At 39.7% G+C, this 21,009-nt stretch overlaps 1 protein-coding gene and 1 non-coding gene across 7 annotated transcripts in view; both read right to left on the minus strand.

Moving 5' to 3' along the window:
• The window catches only part of Mpdz (multiple PDZ domain crumbs cell polarity complex component), a 152,442-nt gene that overhangs the window by 54,891 nt on the left and 76,542 nt on the right, over nt 1–21,009 (minus strand). For 4 of the 6 annotated variants that reach the window (XM_052176677.1, XM_052176678.1, XM_052176674.1 and 1 more), the window contains 6 exons: nt 20,717–20,926; nt 19,431–19,547; nt 17,589–17,756; nt 12,498–12,773; nt 12,133–12,247; nt 2,363–2,561 (listed from right to left, as the gene is read on the minus strand). In XM_052176677.1, the coding sequence (XP_052032637.1) occupies nt 2,363–2,561; nt 12,133–12,247; nt 12,498–12,773; nt 17,589–17,756; nt 19,431–19,547; nt 20,717–20,926 (1,085 nt within the window). The remainder of the gene's footprint in view (nt 1–2,362; nt 2,562–12,132; nt 12,248–12,497; nt 12,774–17,588; nt 17,757–19,430; nt 19,548–20,716; nt 20,927–21,009) is intronic. The other 2 variants (XM_052176676.1, XM_052176679.1) reach the window with 2 other exon arrangements.
• On the minus strand, nt 4,905–5,036 carry LOC127681929 (small nucleolar RNA SNORA17). The gene has a single exon (XR_007977267.1). It is a non-coding gene; the product is annotated as a small nucleolar RNA SNORA17 (small nucleolar RNA).

Here is a 21,009-nt window from a genome sequence, read left to right on the forward strand (position 1 = left end):
CTGGAAAAGGACTGTGGGAAAATAACCTTAATTTCAACCATTTTCTCAGTAAGTCCATTTACAGATATATGAATCAGCATTAGTGGACCTTTAAGAAAAACTGATGTTTTTTATGTGTAAGCTGGTGTGTGGGTGACTCTCATGTGCATAAGAGACTAGTATATCTGTATGAAAGACTGACATGGATGTGTGAGAAAGATTGACTAGTAGTATGTGTATATGAAAGACTGATATGTGTATATGCAAAAACTTACCAGTGTGTACTGATTTTGCTTGTATGTATATGAGAAAGACAAACTAATATGCCTGTGAGGAATACTGATTTTGTGATTTTGTGTGTGTGTGTGTGTGTGTGAGAGAGTGAGAGAGAGAGAGAGAGAGAGAGAGAGAGAGAGAGAGAGAGAGAGAGAGAGAGAAAGACTGACTAGTCTGTGAGGAATACTGATTCTCTCTCTGTCTCTCTGTCTCTCTCTTGTGTATGTGTGTGTGTGTGTGTGTGTGTGTGTGTGTAAGACTGAGTGCATGTGAGGAAGACTGACTAGAGTGTCTGTCACTGATTAGAGAAAAATTGATTTGTGTGTGTGTGTGTGTGTATGTGTGTAAAATTGACTAGCTAATTTCAGAAGAGAGCAGAATTTTCTTCCCCCTGTTTTACATGTAAATGTCACAGTATGCTTGACTTCTGAGATGTGATAGCCATGCTTAGGAAGTGTGCCCTCTAGTTATCTTTCAGAGTTATAAGATATTGGTCATTTCTAGGGACTTGGGATTTCTGGCTTGATTGACAAGTGAAGGGGAAAAGCAGAGGCACAATACAAATCATTAAGAAATATGAAAAGAGATGTTTTGATTTTAAATCCACTCAAAACTTCTCTGAAATTAACTCGATGCAGGACCTCCACATTGGAGATACTGCTGAATTTCTACAGTCATTGGTGGGGATGGTGTGTGGATGCTGATGTTTCAAGTGCCCAATAGGAACATTCCTGAACAGCAACTGAATGTTCAATAGACAGGTCATCTGCATTTCATACCACACCCAATCATGTAAGCTAAATATTCAGACCATTTCTATCATTTACCTTTAGGCAAAAGGAAGGCTGGCCATTAGCAAGAAGAAATGAACTGAAGAGCTGTTCCATTTGTGTAGCACGAGGGCTAAATTTTAAAATGAGGTTTCCCTGTACTCTTCTTAAAAGATAATTAAGAAATGTCTATATGATCTAAAGACCTGTACTACTAGAGTCAAAATGGCATGTGGACCACGCTATTGTGGGGGAAGGTTCTGCCTGAGCAGCAGCCCTTCTGTGTCCTACAGGAGTCGCTCACAATGGACACGCTTATGCTTATGAATATCAGTGGAGAAACCATGTGGTCAGAATGCTCTAAGTTTGCATTCTGCAATGGAATGCCATTTGCAAAATATTATAGAAAAATAACACCACAATAGTATAGTAACCACTACCAATTTAAGGTAAGCTGCCTTCCAGAGCTCTGATCTATGTTTTTATCCCTTGTACAATAAGCACAAATAATCAGTGATGAGTATCAGAGGGGAGACCCGCATTGGTAAGTGTGATAAAGCCTGAGCTACATTTTATGTTGGTTCATATAGATAGATACAGATACAGATACAGATACAGATACAGATACAGATACAGATATAGATATATAGATAGATATACAGATAGATATACATTTATATATACATATAGATTAGATATAGATTAGATATATAGACATAGATATAGATATTTTGTTTGTGTTTGTGTGTCTGTGTGTGTGTGTGTCTGTGTGTGTGTGAGAGAGAGAAAGAGATGTGTTTTAGAAACATTATAGACTTGTAGGAAAATTCAAGCACTTCCTGGAAAAATAAGCTACAGGGTCTATACGCAGAAATTACCACAGAGATCAGTGCTCCCTGAGGCACAAGGGAGCTCATGAAAGGTAAGTGTGGTTCAGCAGGCCTTGTGCTCCTTAGCTTCTCACACCTGGCACGCCTGTGGTTCTAGGATTCATATGGAGGTACATGCTTCTTTATACTGAGGGCTGTAACCACCATGAGACTGTGTGATATTATCAGATGTCTGAAACACAGGATGTCTCTCACTGCCAGAGCTCTTAGGAAAGCACCAGAAATGCAAAATCAAACATGACAATACACTCATAGCAAAATTCAATTGTCACAGTCTTTATCTAGAATCAAGAACTAATCAGAAATAAACCATGGAATAATTTACATGGGAAAAAAGATAATTCTGTCTATCACATAGAAGTATATACTTATTAATAAAAAACTGTTCCTATTGATGAGATAAAATTCATGATTTTCCTAAGACAAACTGGTCAAGATGCCACTTACTTTATGTCAGGTCCGATTAGAGAATGCCTCCTCAGCATGGCCCGAGCCTGGGCATTAGTTAGACTGATGGTGGATTCTTCATTAATGGACAAAATGCAGTCGCCAACGGCAATCCGGCCATCCCGACTGATGGCACCCCCGTGAATGATGCTTCGAACAATCACGCCCAGGCCATCTTTATCAGCGCTTACCGTCATACCTACGGGACAAAGGAAAGCTGACAAGGACCATGGACAGTATTTTCAAAGCCTCTGGAATTCAGCATTTACAGATTTGTAGAAAATGGGAATCATGCTTTTAGATATTATGTAGTCTTTCTGAGGAGATATTTTACATTTATTGTCAATCGTTGTGCCTGTGTGTGTGGTGTGTGCATAATGTGCCATGGTGCACATGCGGACTCCAGAAGACCAAAGTTTAGGTCATTTCTCTTTTTCCAGCATGGCTTCTGGAAACTGAACTTAGGTCATCAAGGTTGCAGGGCAGGCATTCTTACAGGTTGAGTCATCTTGCTAGCCCATAATACAATCTTTTTAAGAGATTAAAGATGTTTGTCAAATTGTGTGAATGTAAAATATTCCATATTCAATACACAGCAGAATAAAACACAACACTATAAAATAAATAAAATTTAGAACATTTGACGTGGTCTACCTTTCAATATATAAGCTCTCTTAAAACACCATACAGGGCTGGAGAGACAGCTCCATGGTTAAGAGCACTGATTGTTTTTCCTGAGGACCCAGGTTTAATTCTTAGCACTCATATGGCAGACCACAACTGACTAACTCCAAGATCTGACAGCCTTACACAGATATACATGCAAGCAAAAACACCAATGCATACAAAATAAAAATAAAATGTCTTTAAAAAAGAAAATAACATATGCTATCAAGTAGTTTTCTAACAGCAGTTCATGTCTTAAGAACAGTATCCCACATGGACAGCCTAAGACGGCAGTTACTGCTCCATGTCTAAGCACCTCATTCCTCTCATCTATACAGCACGTGGCTGCCATGGGCTAAATCTTACTCTTGCTGCTTAAGAGAGAGAGCAGAGAGAACAGAACTCACAACAGCCTGAAGTGCGTGCTGAAGTCCTGACTCCCAGAGCAGAGCATACACTGCATTTGAATATTGTCCACTGACTCAAACCAACAGAAGTGTAATTCTCACCTATTACAGTTTTTGTTTCTGAAATCTAATGAGTTTCCAATATGGGCATCTTTACAAGTTCCCTGGATTTCATATCAGACAAAAGATGAAATCTTCATCATTATAATGTTACATAACTTTTAGTTTTTCACTTCCTCTCATTTCAAAGTATCCCCCTTCTTGATAAAAAGAGATTACCATCCTATCATAGTGTCCTTCTTTGTTCAAAGAGAAACACTGGAGTCATTGTGTGTGTGTGTGTGTGTGTGTGTGTGTGTGTGTGTGTGTGTAAAACTGTGGGTGAATATCTGTACAAGTGTGTGTATACATTAGAGGGCAACTTCAAGTGTGTTCCTCAGGTATCTTCTACAGTTTGATTAAGACAAGCTCACTCACTGGTCTGGAACAGGCTCCCTGGCTAGAAGCTGCAGGAGCCTGCTCATTTCTGTCTTCCATTTCATCCTAGTTGGGATTAAACTACGTAACACCTAATTTGGCTTTTAATGCAGGTTCTCATGACCTCAATTCAGTCCCTCACACTTGATTGCTCAGTGTTTCAGTATTTTACCAGTTGAACTTCTCCCCAGTCCTGAAACTATTTTGGCTACTATTTGACACATCTCCCCTAGGTTTAATACATTCCCAAGACCTGTCATTTCTATCTTTAATATTACCTTTAATCTACTTGCTTTTCTCTACTTCTAAATAAATCCTAGACCAAGCACACAGCTTCCCTTGCTTATAGCTATTTATTTGCCTTCTGATATTATGCCCTGTAATTCATTATACTCAGTAGAAAGGCAATTCAAATAAGACAAACCGTATCCTACATGACCTTTGCATGAAATGGTCAACACTTTTCTAACATAGCATATCTCTCAGGCACAGTGCAGAGAGCATGCTGACCTGACCTCCATGAAACCTAGGCCCTTTCTATTTTATCACAGGCTCCTGGGCCCGTGAGTGAGTTCCAGCATGCTGACTTCTTTCCTAACACAATGACTCTGTCCTCCTTTTCACTTTACCCAGAGTAGGCTCGAACACAAAGTATACATTCTAATGTTTTGGCATCACTTCCTCCAAAGCAGCCATTCAATATAAGCTGTTTGAATTACTGTTACCTTAACAGCTTATCGGCACCCTATTTACACATTAAACCTGTAAATTTATATTTAAAACATTTCAATACAGCGTACTTCACTTAAGTAAATCTGTAACTTAAAAAAAAAAAGCCAAAAAAACTAAAATCCTTTTATTGTTTTTTTGTGAATTTAACCCCATGCATCCCCAATCCCAGTCTTGGTCTAGGCTTGTTCCCTGCCCTGGGAACCAGTCTGGGCTGGCCTGGTTCGGGACTGGAGGTCATCTCAGGCTTGCTGTTTTCAGAGAATGTTAGACTACTAATCACTCAGATGTTCATAGATCAGAACACTGAGTGTAGGCACAGCCTCTCGCCTCTCTGCTACCTACTGATGCACACTGGGCACAGCAGCCACACCTGCAATGCTTTTAGTGGCAGTGCAATTTTCTTTCCAATAAGATTCTATGAATAAACACAACAGGAAGAGATGTAAAGCTATCAAGTTTTCTCTTGTTCCTTTTTCTTTCTTGTTGAGTTTTGTTGTGTTTTATTTTTTATTTTTGGTGTTTTGTTGTTGTTGTTATTGTTATTGCTGCTATTTAAGACCAGGCTTCACTATGTGGCTATGGCAGGCACCAAAATCACTGAGCAGAATAAAATGGCTTCTAACTCAGATCCTATTGCTTCTGTCTCCCAAGTACTGGGATGAGCGTGGGATTAAGGGCAAGAGCCAGGACACCTGGTACTTGTTGTTCTTCTTCTTCTACTTGTTGATTTCTAGACAGGATTTCTCTATGGAGCCCTGGTTGTCCTGGAAAGTGGCCTGGAGACCAAGCTGGCCTAGAACTCAGAGCTCCTGCTGCCTCTGACTCTGAAGTAGCAGGATTAAAGGCGTGTGCCACCACCTGCCTGGTTTTTGTTTGTTTTGTGTTGAGACAGGGTATCACTTTACAATCCTGAGTAGCTAGAAAATTCTCTCTATATAAAACTCTCTATGTAAGTTAACCTTGAATTCTCCTGCCTCTGTCTCTTAAGCACTGTGATTACAGGTATAAATCACACCATAATGAGTTCTGTATACACAAACATTGACAAAAGTAAAAAATTCATTATTTTATTTTTATCATTATTTATTATATCATTATCTTATTTTCTATCTAAATATGAGTATCACATATACCAAATCATATATTTTTAAAACAATTTTGAGGATGTTCCCAGTCATACTTGTATCCCAATACCACAGGCAGGCCTGGATATAAACAATCCACTGACTGATAGTTAAAATGCCAGAAACAGACAACAGAGAGTATTGAAAACTGCAACAAAGAAGGGTCAAGTCATTTACAAACACAGGCATAATAGGATAACACTAGATCATCTGAAAGAAATATTTAAAGCGAGAAGGACCTGGAAATATGTATTTCAAGCTCTGCAAGACTATAACTGCCAACACAGACCATTATACCCAGAAAAACTACCTATTAAAATTGAAAGAGAAATAAAAACTTTCCATGATAAAAATTCACAAAGGAATTTAAGAACCTGAACCCAGCTCTAATGGGGATGCTGGAAGGAAAATTTCCATCTCAAAGAAGAATAAACATCAAAGATGCCAAAAGGAATAAATAAACAATACCTGGGCAGTTAATAAAAAGAGCTAAGTAAATGCCCCAGAACAGATGGCCATTGATTCAGTTCTTTCAATATTAACTCTAAACGCTAATAGTCTCAACTCTCCCAATAACAAAAGCAGATTACTGAATTAGATTAGAAAATAGAGCACAATTTATTTTTACTTCTGCCTTCAAGAACAGCTCAACTCTAAATATTTACATCACCTTTGAATAAAAAGACAGAAAACATATATTCCTAACAAATAACCAAGAAGCAAGTAGGTGTTAACTATTTTAATATCTGATAAAATAGAATTCAAAATAAAACTAGTCAGAAGAAATGAGGAAGGTTACTTTGTAATCAGAACAACAACTCAACAAGAGGACATTATAGTTCTAAACATATAGGCACCACATTTCATAAATAGATTCAAAGCCACAAAGCTGGTAGTATGTGGATTTAGCCAAACCACAGGTGTCAGCAGGTCTTACAGAAGCCCACCAGACAGAGAGCAAATTCCAAAATATAACTAAAAATAAAGTTCTAAAGGAACTGCCCTGCACGAGTGGACAATAGGTGTATTAGAAGATATGCGTTATTAAAGATAAGTACAGTGCAAGTAATGAGATACCTTCCTACCAGTTACTGGTCAGATAGACCCCAGAGGTCTCTAAAATAACATAAGCTATTGACATTGACCTTGGTTATCCACCATAATTACGTACTAAGACCGTATTGGTGAAGACAATACACACTTTGGCTGAAGCACACAGAGAAAACAAACTCACTAGTACGTCTTTGCTGGCAAGCTTTCATAGTACTCCCCCCCCACCCTCCCACCCCCGACCCCTGGCGTACCCTTCATGCTATAATACCAAGCTGTCAAGCAATGTGCCCACTGATATAGTAGTGGCGTGATTTGGGAGTGGAGTGGGGTGGATTTCATGACTGGTACTGTAAACCTGGTCAGAAGCCCATAGCTGGGGAAGTCATGGGCCTGGGAAAGACCCTCTATTGTTATTTCCTCAAAGGTCATGATTTTAAATTGCCTTCTTAATATTTAGATTCATATTTAGAGTAGCCTGGGCTACTCTCTCTATCTTTGTCAGAGAAGCTTGTTTTTGCAGAGGGCAGTAGTTAATTCAGAGATGCTTAACTGGTTAAGTGATGAGGAAGACTCAGTGTTCAGCATCCTTGCCACCTCTTCCCCCCACCCCGCCTCAGAGTTGGCAGAAGAGGAGGCAGAGATGATGTAAGAGCTAAAAGCTACAGAGGAATGCCATGAAATGCTGTCCATGAACATGCCATGCCATGACATGCCACGTGTGAACTCACAGGAGCTGTGGCTACCTGCAAGTCCAGCCAGCCAGCCAAAATCCTTGGATGGGTGGCAGTGGTCTTCCTTCATAAGGCCTTACCTCTTAATGAGGAGCTGCTGGCAATTGCAGCATCTGGGAAATGAGAATCAATTCTTCTTTGAAGGTGTTCCCACTGATAGATTCCCCATGTTTTCGTGGCTAACATGGCCTACACCCATGCATACATTGGCAGCACTAACTGAACTCCGTAAGAGAGGAAGAGGAGGAGGTGCCAGCAGCAGTGGCAGCAGCATGCATCGGAAAGAACACATGGTGAAGGGCATGTAGGGAAGGAAATGACAGACGGATAGGGTTCTATTTCACTTGTATACATGTGTGACATAATAATAAAGGGAAAGGTAAAAAGAAAGAAATGTCTATTGAATTACACAATAAATGTAATACAAAAAGAAAAGGCAGGCAGAGAGACAGACAGATGGCGCTAGGAGTGGTGACTTATGCCTGAGGTCTCAGCACATGAAAGACTAAGAAGGGGAGGAAGGAAGGTGGCTGCAGGTCTGAGAGCAGTCTGGGCAGTCCCAGGACAGCCTGAATTACGGAGTAATATTGTATCTCCAAAAACGCCACGTAAGATACATTTACAATGTACCTCTATCCAAACCAAAGAACATTGCTCTCCAAAACAAGCCCAAATCGTAGTTTAGCTTCCAATACAGATTTTTATTGCATCACCCACAACATTGTTATTCTGAAAGCTAGAAACAGGGAAACCTGAGTCCTGACTCCAAATCTTAGTGGCTGAGTACCACTGACAAATCGATGAGTCTGTCTATTTCAATACCTTGTCAAAGAAGGGAACACAGCATCTTCCTTTCATTTTCAGTCCCTTAAAATGTTTGCTTCTTTACTTCAAGCCCAAATACAACAAAGTTGGCAAATCAACTTATGATCTACCAAAAATCAAGAATAGAAGACACACACGCACACACACACTGTAAACTCTAAGAGGTTAAAGAACAACCCCGCTGGGCATGGTGGTATATTCTTGCAATCCCAATTATATATTCGAGGGCAGCGTGAGAAACATACTGTGGCCCTGTCCCCAAACAACAATATCAAATACTGTGATAACAAAAAATGTTTCATGAAAGAGAATTAAACGGTGGTGAGAGCCTTCACAGGAAGATGTCGTTTATAATGATTTGTTTTCATTGACTCAGAAAAGAAAGACCACAAACCACAGACAGGCTGATAACAGACCTTGAGCCTGAGCGAATCCTCTGACCGGAAGAAATCAACATGAGACTTCTTATATTATTATCATGCGTTTGGTTGCTTTAGGTCATAGTGAAAACAACTTCCTACATTAAATGTCAGCTAAACACACTGAATTAATTTAATACTTATGTTAACAGAGATTTTCTTTAAATGGCCTTTTTCAAGGTTTCTTTACATGTTATTATGCAGAAATCTGAACACTGAACATCTCAGTTGAATGAAATATTAAGGGAAATGTTCTCAACAGGATAGATGTTATCTCTGAAAAGCTAGGAGGCACGTTCAAAATCTTGGTATTATGACATGACATCATCTACAAAATTCACACTCAAGAACTAAACCTTCAAGTTAAACAGGTGCAGTGGAATATCTCACAATGCTGAAGGAACTTTATACTTTTGTACTGGGCTATAATCATAACTGTTTTCAGCTGCATAGAACCAAGTGTGGCCCACAGGTCTTAGAAGGAACACACCTGTATGAGGAACCTTGATGAGTACAAAAGAATCCAACAACCAGGGTCTAAGTTTATAAAAAATATAGTATATATGTAGCCTAATTCTGAAAATGAAGCAAAACAATAATAATGGAATAAATAAATTCTAGCACAACTGAAAGGCACTCACAGTCTGAAATTGTGTCACATGCCAAAAGGTAATGCACTATGATTTCTTCCATCAATGCTGTTTTCATATTCATAACAGAAGCATTCATTAGCAGATATGTTAAAGAATACTTTTCACCCTTACTGTTTTAACAATATTTTAACTAAATCAAAACTTAAACGCTTGTATGAAAGCACTTCAAATGTCAATCAGCAGATAAGAAAAGGTAATGTTCACTTACAATGGAATAGTATTTAGCCTAAAAAAGAAGAAAATTTCTGATGTATGCTACATGAGATTTAAAGACATTCTGCTATATGAAATAGTTGCAGAAAGTTAAGTACTATATGATCCCACCTAATTGTAGTAACTAGAGCAAAAACATAGGAGAGGAGGCCAACTGTCACATGACATTCTAAAAGCACTGAAGCCTTACACCTGCTATGCTACTCACATACAGACACGGAAGGTTAAAAGGGAGAGATCACTCCGTCACTGAGGGGAAGGAGGTGTACTATGATGTCTCTGAGCAGGAGAGATGATTCCCTAGCTGAGGGGAAGGAGGTGTACTATGATGTCTCTGAGCAGGAGAGATCCTTCCCTCGCTGAGGGGAAGGAGGTGTACTATGATGTCTCTGAGCAGGAGAGATCATTCTCTAGCTGAGGGGAAGGAGGTGTACTATGATGTCTCTGAGCAGGAGAGATCCTTCCCTCGCTGAGGGGAAGGAGGTGTACTATGATGTCTCTGAGAAAGGAGCCCCAGTTAAGAGAATAGCAACTGTTTGGTGCTGGAGTTAATTCATTTCCATAGAGTTTTCTGAATGAGGTTCTTCTAACATGAATTTTGAGTTGTTTGACAATGAACAGCCCTATACATCTCTGTAAAAGTCAACATGCTACATACATTTCCATTATCCCTCCTCAGAGACCCACAATACACAGCAGCATCTGGATCTGCTGCACAAATAGGGAATCTTACATAACAGGAGGCATAGAACTTAGAGAATCCTCACTAACCCTGGACAAAGTGAGCACAGAAGGACCTGGCTCCAGGTGCTCCACGGGGCAGCTGCAGTGGACACTGCTGGGCAGTAGCCGGAGCTGCAAAGATGTCTACAGAACCTGTCTTAAGATCAGGGAATTTAATACACATATCTTACCACATAAGTAATATAAATGAATATTAAATATAAATATTGATTACATTTATATAATATACATGTTTGATACATGGGTTTGTTTATAATCCTATTTAATATACATGTGTTTTTTACTAAGATAAATAGAACTATGTGATTTATGAAATATTTTTTTCTTCTTTTAGTATGTAATTATATATAGTTATAGCAGTACATGTCTGTCTTAGGGTTTTATAGCCATACAGAGACACAATGACCAAGGCAAATCTTATAAAGAACAACATTTAATTGGGGCTGGCTTGCAGTCTGAGGTTTCCTCCTTTATCATCATGATGAGAAGTATAATAATACGCATGCTGACATGGTCCTGGAAAAGCCAAGAATTCTACATTTCGATCCTAAGGCAGCCAGGAGAAGACTCGGGAGAAGGTGCTCTCTTCTGTCCTGGATGGAGTTTGAGTATAAAACATCCAAGCCCACTCCCACAGTGATACACTTCCTACAACAAGGCCATGCCCCCTAACAATGCTGCTTCCCATGAGCCAGGCATATTCAAACCACCACAGCACACTATCCTACAACTCTCCCTTTGACTAGTATGGGTAGGTATCCAGCCACCACCAAAACAATGGTACATAGGAGAGGCTGTGGTTCTGGGAATGTCTCTTCCAAGTCACAAGTTCAAGGAGAAACCAGGCCCAGGCCCAGGGTACTAGTGTAAAGGGTGTTTGTTGGTCACTGCAGGAAAACAGTCTTTGATAAGAGCTAACAACTGGGCCACATTTGGGCATTCTGAGGCTAAAGGATCAACCTCCATCAGTGTAGAGCAGTAGAGAGGCTGCCTCTCTCAGTGTGGGAACACTTGTGGCACACTCTCAGCAGCGGTGCCTACCGCCACAGGGCTTCCCTCCTCAGAAAGTGGTTTGTGATTATGAACTAGACAAAGCCTGTTATGAATGGCAGAGGACTAGCTCTGCAGGGGCTTCTGTGTGTAGAGTTCTTTCAGGGACAAATGTAGACTGTAAAAACCTGCATTTATATTTTGGTAGTGGCACACCTGACAGGTGCTAGTCTTCCTAACACCTCCAGTGAATGAAAGAGTAAATACAATCTGACTCACATAACTAGCAATATTCAAAGACAGTAATCATTTACTTTCCAAAGAACTTAGAATTCTAATTGCCAACTTCTCATTTTCCAAGAATTCCTTTTCTCATTTGCTACTTTACACACACTCACCCCCCCACCCACCCCCCACACCCACACCCACCCACACACACACACAATTCATGTAACTTTTACTTGAATGTAAATGAGGTTTCTGAAAACCTAGAAATAAAAGAATAAGGGATGTAAGCTGGTACGAAATAAATAAACCTGTTTCCACTTCAGAAAAAAATAATACATGCATAAAAAGAAACAAGAAGAACATTTCTAGCATCTTTTCTCTGCAGATAAAAATTGTTTTGAAGTTCTCTATCCTCTCACAGACTAAGGACCAACACTGTGTGGAATGTGAAATCCACTGTCCTCTTGTGGACAGAAGAGCAGCGCTATGTGGAAGGTGGGGAACTTACCTAGACTGGAGCTGCCTTTTGCTATAGTGACGGTCCTCTCAAAAGCTTCCTGGGGCATGTTCTGCAAGGTGACAGACTCAGCATCAGATGCCAGAGAGCTCTGCTCAGCTAAATACTTAGAACCCCGGAAGAAAAAAAAGAGAAAGTCACGTGGGAAGAAAATTAGACTTTGGAGCAGGCATTTCATCATTACTCATGCTCCCTCCTGAGCTGTGCTTTAGCAAGAACCCACGATCAATCAAGTTCGCAGGTCACCTCCCAGTCCGATGAGCACTCATCCCACACTAGGAGGGCCTCAGATGAAAAGCCTCCCCCTCCCCATCCCTCCCCAATGACAGCAGCAGGTGCTGGCCTCAGGATGGCACCTTCTGAGCTCCAGCAGGCGGGGCAGGAGCAAGCTCAATGGTGCTTAGGACACTTGGTAACTGCGACGGAGGCCACGCTCCTGGGTTTGCACATTCATATTTCTGCTCAGCAGCATTTGCGGTTGTGTAGTCACTGATGGGGAAACCAGAGGCGGCTGCTGGGTTCATGTCTGTGGGAGGAGAGCCAGTGTGCTGTCTCTGGAGGAGGTTCTGCGTGTAGAGTTCTTCCAGGGACAAATGCAGACCAAGTACTAGGTCAGAACTGTTGGTTACATCCTGATGATGAACAGACAAAGCCACAAGTCAAAACTGGGACTTATAGAGTTAAACCAACTTATCATATGCCACATTTTAGTGAATTACTATTTACTGTTTACTAAAAAACAAAAAAAACACTTATTTTTTATTTTTAAAGCCTTCTAAAACATGAATTCTTCACCAAGCATGTTTTTGTCTTGCATATTTTTAATTTCATATATGTTTTTCATTGCATTTCTTATAAATCTTGTATCTCATGTTCTACTGAGTTATACTTATAGAATAGCCCAGATACAAGATAATTTTAGATACAATATTTAGTTATAGCTACAAACTAACAACTCCAAGTTAAAGGTACACAGAGAAGTAAACAACTCCTATTCTCGAATCACACTTGCTGGGAACTGCTCTATATTGAGGGTACCAAGTACAAATCCATGGCTTTGGAATCCCAGGACCCTCCAGGAGCAATTTTTTTCCTGTTTATAACCTTTTTCTTTTCTTTTCTTTCTCCCTGTCTGTCTCTCTGTCTTTCTTTCTTTTGGATTGGATATTTTCTTTATTTACATTTCAAATATGTTCCCCTTTCCAGGTCTCCCCTTCGGGAACCCCTCATCCTATCCCCCTCCTCCTGTCTCTATGAGGATGCTCCTCCACCCACCCACTCCACACCCACCCACTCCCATCCTCTCACACTGGCATTCCCCTACATTGGGGCATTGAACACCCTCAGGCCCAAGGTCCTCTCCTCCCACTGATTCCCAAGAAGGCCATCCTCTGCCATATATGCGGCCAGCACCATAGGTCACAGGAGCAAATTATTATTGGATATCTCTTCATACAAAAGAACAGACATCATTGAAATTCAGATTACTACAGAAAAAGCTGCATGTTCCGTAAGCTCTAACAAGCAATAGTAATTCAAAAAGCCATAAAAATATGTTCTAATATATTTTTCTTATTAATAATCTGTATATCAAAGAACCTGTCTTGATAGATACATACTAGAAACTATGCTGAGCATTTGAACAGACATCAAATGACATTCAATTTTGGAAAACGAGTATTACTGAATTTTGTCATGTTTTTGGAAGCAGTAAGGAAAATGGAATAGTTTTTTTTTTTTAATTATCCCCCAAATTAGAAGCTAGAACAATAAAAAAGAAAAACATAGCTATGTTGAAACTAAAATGCACCTTTTACTTACTTATGTTTATTTTATGATTCACTGTGTATATCTGCCTTGCCTGTAACTCTATACCCTCCTGTTACGGCCTTGCCTTGCTGGGTTTTGTGGCACAGGCCTTCAGCCCCAGACCCTGGCACTGTCAGTGAGAATAAGGCATGGCAGGCAGAGCTCTAAGTTCAAGCTAGCCTGGTCTACTATGCAGGGCTACATAGTAAGACCTTGTCTCAAAAAAGAAAGAAAGAAAAATCAAACAAAATTAAAGCAGCCTTCAAGTGCTGGGGAGGCCACCGCACCATGTTAACTGACATGAGTATTTCACTAACTGGCCTGTAATCCAGATAATGCAGACGTGATGATTTAAATTTGTAAGTCTTTTTTTTTTCCTTTTTAAAAAATTTCTATATTCTTTGTTTACATTCCAAATGATTTTTCCTTTCCTGGTACCCCCCTCCCCATAAGTCCCATAAGTCCTCTTCCCTCTGCCCATTCTCCAATCATCCCCCTCCCACTTCTCTGTCCTGGTACTCCACTACAATGCTGCATCAAGCCTTTCCAGGACCAGGACCCTCTCCTTCTTTCTTCTTGGGAATGATTTGATATGTGAATTGTGTCTTGAGTATTCAGAGCTTCTGGGCTAATATCCACTTATCAATGAGTGCATACAGTGTGTGTTCTTTTGTGATTGGGTTATCTCAATTAGGATATTTTCCAGATCCAACCATTTGCCTAAGAATTTCATGAATTCATTGTTTTTAATTGCTGAGTAGTATTCCATTGTAAATATACCACATTTTCTGTATCCATTCCTCCATTGAAGGACATCTGGGTTCTTTCTGGCTTCTGGCTATTATAAATAAGGCTGCTATGAACATAGTGGAGCATGCGACCTTATTGCATGCCGGGGAATACTCTGGGTATATGCCCAGGAGTGGTATAGCAGGGTCCTCCGGGTGGAAAACACCAATACAAGGAAGGAAACTACACCCTGGAAAAAGCAAGATAGTAACCTTCTTTCATCAAACCCCAAAGAAGATAGCCACTCAAATATAAAAATAACATCAAAAATAACAGGAAGTAAATTTATAAATCTTGATGAATGTAACTAAAGTGTAATATACTCCCCAAGCTGCCAATGTGGGAGACTTCATATATGAACAAAAGCAGCACCTCACAGAGCTTAGCTGCTGTGTGAGGCTAAACTGTGCTCTGAAGCACAAGCCTCCACCAGGGCAAGCACATGCTGCAAGATCAGCACCCCTGATCCCAGCAGCACACCTAACCAAGCAGTAAAGCTATGTCTCCAGGGAGGTATGCCCTATTTCCAGTCTCTAACTATCAAGTCAAAACCTGCAAGACAGGCTGAGGTCTTAGGGCTCTGCTTGATCAGTCTGACAACTCTATACACATGCATCTGTTTCTCTTCATTACCCAGATGTATAATATGGTTATGTATACTATTCACATATTTTTAAATAGCCATAGATGCTAGTAATTTACTTTCAATTTAATTAATTTAAAAGTCTAGAAGTAAGCTTATCGACCTATTATCAAAGGTCTATTATGGATTCCTTAACAAACCATGTATGATGAACTTAGTGCAAACAGGGAAGACTTATCACATAATTTATTCAGCTTTTATATTTTTCCTAGAAGAGATCTAAGTCCTAAAATTCAGAGACAAAAACAAACAAAAGCACAACATAAGAAAACACCAGAGTTGCAGTGTTTTACTAAGGAAACTGAAAGCCCACAGGACATTTAAACATCCTCATTAATGGCTTATTTTTGCTTTTTAGTTTCAACATTTCAGTTGTCAGGCCAGCTTGCCAAACTTTGATTCAACAAAAGAGTAAACTGCTTAGAAAAAAAATGAGGCAAAGCGACTTCAGCAACTCAGTATGTTGTGCTGCATAGAGCCAGTGTTTGCCCTTAAAATATATGCTTCTCAGTCTACAGAATGCGTAATCCCTTTAAGTAACAATTACTACATTAAACAAAGCAATCTGTCCCACTGGCAAGAAGAAGTGTGCAATGCTATGGTTTTGGAGATCCCACCAGGAGATAAAACCTGCTTCCAGCCCTGAGGCTGATCCAAACTGAACAGTTTGGCCAGTCCAGCCAGTCTGCAGCCAGGGACCTCAGCTGTGCAGGCGAGGGGCAACTGCTCACTTAAGACTAATCTTGCACACAAAGTACAGGAGGGTGCCTGGTGTCATTAATGGTGCTCTCACCCACTGAATTCAATGTATAAGGGAAGAGACTATGTTGTCCATTCTCTTTATCTTCAGGTTCATTTACTGTACATTTCCAACACAGAAATTATATCCACACATGAACTGTCTGCCCAGACACCTGTTTCTGTACCCAGTCACCACTGTACACAACACATAAACAGCAGCCTCCATCTCCATGTCTCCTGGTTTGCTTCAAAATAACATGTGGGAAGTGCCACAGCTACACACTTTTCTCCATATACACAAACATTTACAGTATATGTATATAACTGCTTTACAAATCACTTCTCAGAGATGCTCTCAAATAAACAGAATTGGCAATCAATACAAAAGAAACATGACTGAAATAGATGCACAAATCAACAATAAGTGAAAAACAGTGTTAAAAATATAAAGAAAACAATCAGATGATCAAAGTAAAATATGTATCAAGATGTTTCCATTTAAAATTTTGTACAATTTAAAATACCACTTTTGAACGTTATGTAGTATATCACCAAGAAAATTAAGAGTATTAGCATTCATATTGATAATCCATGTTTAAGGTATGGACAGCAGATGTGTCATAATGACTATGCTGTACATTCATATCCACTGACATAAACACACATTACCTTTCACCATAATCTTTATGTAGAATATTCTTTGACAACTCATCTCATTAGTAACAGGATTAAGTATAAATTAGCTAGTAATTTCCAGATTACAATAAAAACCTTTTACTCTATTTTCTACATAAAAGTTATTTAAAAGAAACTAAAAAAGTCATTCTAAATTTTCCCAGTTGCTAAAACCATACTTTGAGAAATATATTGTGCAAATATTAATAAAATCTTTGAACCTCTCTCTCTATCGGTGTGTCTCACAAACATTAGAATTAGTCAGTAGTAGTCTAAACAATTAACAACGTAAGTGAAAGTTTGCTCTGATCTGATGCATATCATTAATATGCTGTGTGGTGGTTTGAATGAGCATGGTCCCCACAGGGTCGTATATTTGAATGTTGGGTTCCCAGCTGGTGGACTGTTTAGAAGGATTAGGAGACATAGCCTTGGAGGAGGTGTGTCACTGGGAGGGAGCTCTGAGATTTCAAAAGCCCATGCCAGACTCAGTCTCACTCCCTACCTGCTTCATGTTTGTGGATAAGATCTAAGCTCAGAGCAACCACTGCATTCTCATGCCTGCCTGCCTGTCACCATGCTGCCTGCCATGATCAAGGGCTAATCCTCTGACTGTGTAAGCCAAATCCCCAATTAAATGCTTTCTCTTTCAAGTCACCTTGGTCATAATGTCACAGGAGGAGAACAATAACTAAGACATGTTACTTACTCCTTCAATTCCCAGAAATCCTGATCTCCAAAAGGTTATACACAGACATTTCTCCAAAATAAAGTGACATATCTGTTTTACCTTTGGAGGAGAAGATGGAAGAGAGGGACTGTAGTTCATGCCATCACTACAAGCACCATCATGAAGAGATAAGACAGAGGCATGTGTAGAGTAGAGACTGTCGTTATCAGGAGAGAACTGAGACTCAAATCTTGATTCAGCTGCGGACTCGGTCTCAGGTGTATCTATCTAGGAATAAAGTAATACCAGCTGGTTACCGTACCCTGTCACACGCCACTGTCACTAGAGCACAGATATGCGCTTGTCTGTCCTGTTTTCTGCATGTGCCTTCCCCTGCTTGAAAACAGCACTGATACAGCAGCACAAAGATGGACAGACCACCTAGAGCAGAGGCCAGACAGCGTCTAGTGTCAGACGCTATTTCATACTACCCCACCAACTTAAGAGCTGAGGGAGGGATTAACAAATGAATTAATCAATTTTAAGTTTAAATAGTTACATAATCATGGAAAATACTTAGTAATGTTTTATGATGAAAAGGATTAGGTTATTATTTCTTCATATTCAACTAATAAACCATTATTCATAATGGAATAATGAATTTTGGAGTCTCTTGAGATTCTAACGACTGTCTATTAGGCTAAGATGCAAAAATCAAAGAGAAGCTTTATGTTTGAGCTAGAGTCACATTAACTTTGAAGTGGCCAGATTCTGAACTAATTTCCAGAAGCATTAAGTAATAAACACTTTAACATTAGCAAGCCACATCAATATAAATAGCTGTTAAAATGCTGCTGTAACATTTCAAAATTAGCCTCTTACAATATAATTCACAGGCTGAAAAATATTTTAAATATTTGTTCAAATTAACTAGGAAGTAACTATGCAGAGGTTATCATCTACAAATGTTCATTATGTAAAACAATCTGGAAGAAAAATACTGGGTACAGTCTAGATGGTATAACTGAGCCTAATGCCACATTATAATAGATAAAGGTTTGTCTTAAAGTACTACCAAAAAGAATACTCAAATAGGACTTGTATAGTGATGCCTCATCATTTCAGTGATGCCTTTAAACCTCAAGAGACTCTAAAATTCAATAATCTCAGTTACTGTAGAGATGAAACATAAGGTCCGCAGGGAGCCGAGCGATCAGTTCAAGCAAACAGAGCTTGCTAGAAAGACTGGGGAACGCTGGGACTGTTAAAAGTCACTGAGCCTCCATGCCAACGGAAGTGGTCTTCTCGACTGGCATTCATCTAAACGGGTACAAAAATGCCTACCAAACCCGAGAGAGGAGACTGTCTCTCAACAGGGTTTAAGACTATGCGCTGGGTATGACTGCATATGGCTCTAATCCCAGCACGCAGGAGGCAGAGGTGGATGGCTGTCAGTTGCAGACAAGCCATGGTAACACAATGAGCCCCTGTCTCAGAAAAGAAAAATGAAGAAAAAAAGGATGAATGAATGATATCTTTGTGTCCTTTTGTGTTTCCAAATGAATTTACTGTGTCAAGGTATGACTTAACATCACAGCCTTCACAAAATCCACAGTACTCTAAATTATAATGCCCCCAGAGAGGGCCACAGTTACCTCATATTTTTAAGTATACTGTGAGTATACTATACTTACTATAAATACGTTTAAACCTTCTGAAATAGCTAATTGAGAGCTTATAATTTAAAAACACCAACAAAAAGAATCATCTCCCCTCCAAATTAGTATTGGCAATAATACATGTCAAAGACCTACTTGACACTCTCTAGTTTAAAAGGTAAGTGCGCATCCGGCTTCTTCATACACTGAACAAACAAGTCAATAAAGCTGTGGCAAAACAATCTTTAAAAGTAAAATTTATAAGAATATAAAAAGACGGCATGGGTCAGCTGTGGCCACTAACCAGAGCCAAGTCAGGCCTGAAGAGGGCTCTGTCGGACGGGCCTGTCTCCTTGCAGGTGCGCGGGGAGCAGAGAAAGGCGTCTTCCTTGGCAGAAACATACCCTTCTTCTGGAGAAAGCTGCAGAACATAGGTGTGGAGAAGGGGGTTGTGGGAAAGAAAGACCAGCAAAGAGGGCAGCAAGTAGGAAGGGATGTAAGAGGGTGGAGAAGGAAGGAAGTCTTCCAAGTCTCCAAGTGATAACACGTGACCTCAGCAGAGAAGGAAAGCTATGTAGTTAGACCAATACTGATCCTTAGCATCTAATCTGAGAGGAGACAGAGGCCCCTTTCTCTAACATCCCCACCAACAATTACTGAGAATCCCTTTGTACTCTTTTTTATTCTTCTTACAGTTGACAATAAAATGTATAATTTTAGTGTAATGGTCTGGTCATTTTTTATCTGCTAAATATTCTGGCTAAATAATTCAAGGGAATTTTTTTAAGTATTAAGACTTTAAAAGCTGTAGAATAAAGCATTAAAGAAAAATCAATGCTGTCACTCTCTCTCTCTCTCTCTCTCTCTCTCAAGTATTATTATAACGAATGCAATTTACTTGGCAAGGAATGGTGCTAAGTACGTGGTGAACTCATCCATCGAGAGCTTCCTATCTCTCTCTCTCTCTCTCTCTCTCTCTCTCTCTCTCTCTCTCAAGTATTATAACGAATGCAATTTACTTGGCAAGGAATGGTGCTAAGGACGTGGTGAACTCATCCACCGAGAGCCCCACACCTACACTCTACTCTCTAAGAAAAAGGGAAATACTGTCTTTCCATATCACCTGCTGTCAGGAACCCATGTTCAACTTTTAGAGGAAAAGCATCTTTCTTTTTTGTTTGTTTGTTTGTTTTAATAGTAATCAAGAGTTTAATCTCAATAGTTAACAGAACCCATTCTCAGCAGAGGTTTTAAATAAAATATCAAACCCCAATATAAAAAGTATCTATGTGATATCTAACCCCTTATCTATGTGACATTGTAAAGACCCCTCCCCAGTCTCAGTTTGCTTCTGTTCAGAGAGAGGGTTCTTCCTTTTTCCTTTATTTGCCCACAAATTTATATTTCCTATTCATTAAGTCCCACTTAAAGTTACAGAAATACTCGTCATATGCTTCAGTGCAAACGGATTATGAAACATCAAATACTGTCTTGAAGTAGCTAAAAAAATTAGCTTTGCTTCTAAATTCTGCTTTCCTCAACTATTTCCCTTGTATATATACAAGAAATCAATAAAATTCAAGTTCTTACAGGCAAAGGCTTGGCCACTCCTATCCGCACTATCCCCGAGGGCGCTCCCTTCAGGGCTTCTACGGCCTCTTCAAGGGTGCTGTTTTCCAGGTTGATGTCATTGACGCACATGAGCCTGTCTCCAGGAAAAAGTCGTCCATCCTTTTCAGCTATGCCCCCAGGAACCAGAGAGCGAATGACTATTACTGTGTTTGCTGGATCGATGGGGTCCTAGCAAGGCAGGAGGGTGAAAGGCAGTCAGCCCATTCAGACACTGGAAGTCTATGTTACAATTATACTGTTTCAAGGGTCTT

Source organism: Apodemus sylvaticus, chromosome 3 (assembly GCF_947179515.1).
Source record: "Apodemus sylvaticus chromosome 3, mApoSyl1.1, whole genome shotgun sequence".
Lineage (NCBI taxonomy): Eukaryota > Metazoa > Chordata > Mammalia > Rodentia > Muridae > Apodemus > Apodemus sylvaticus.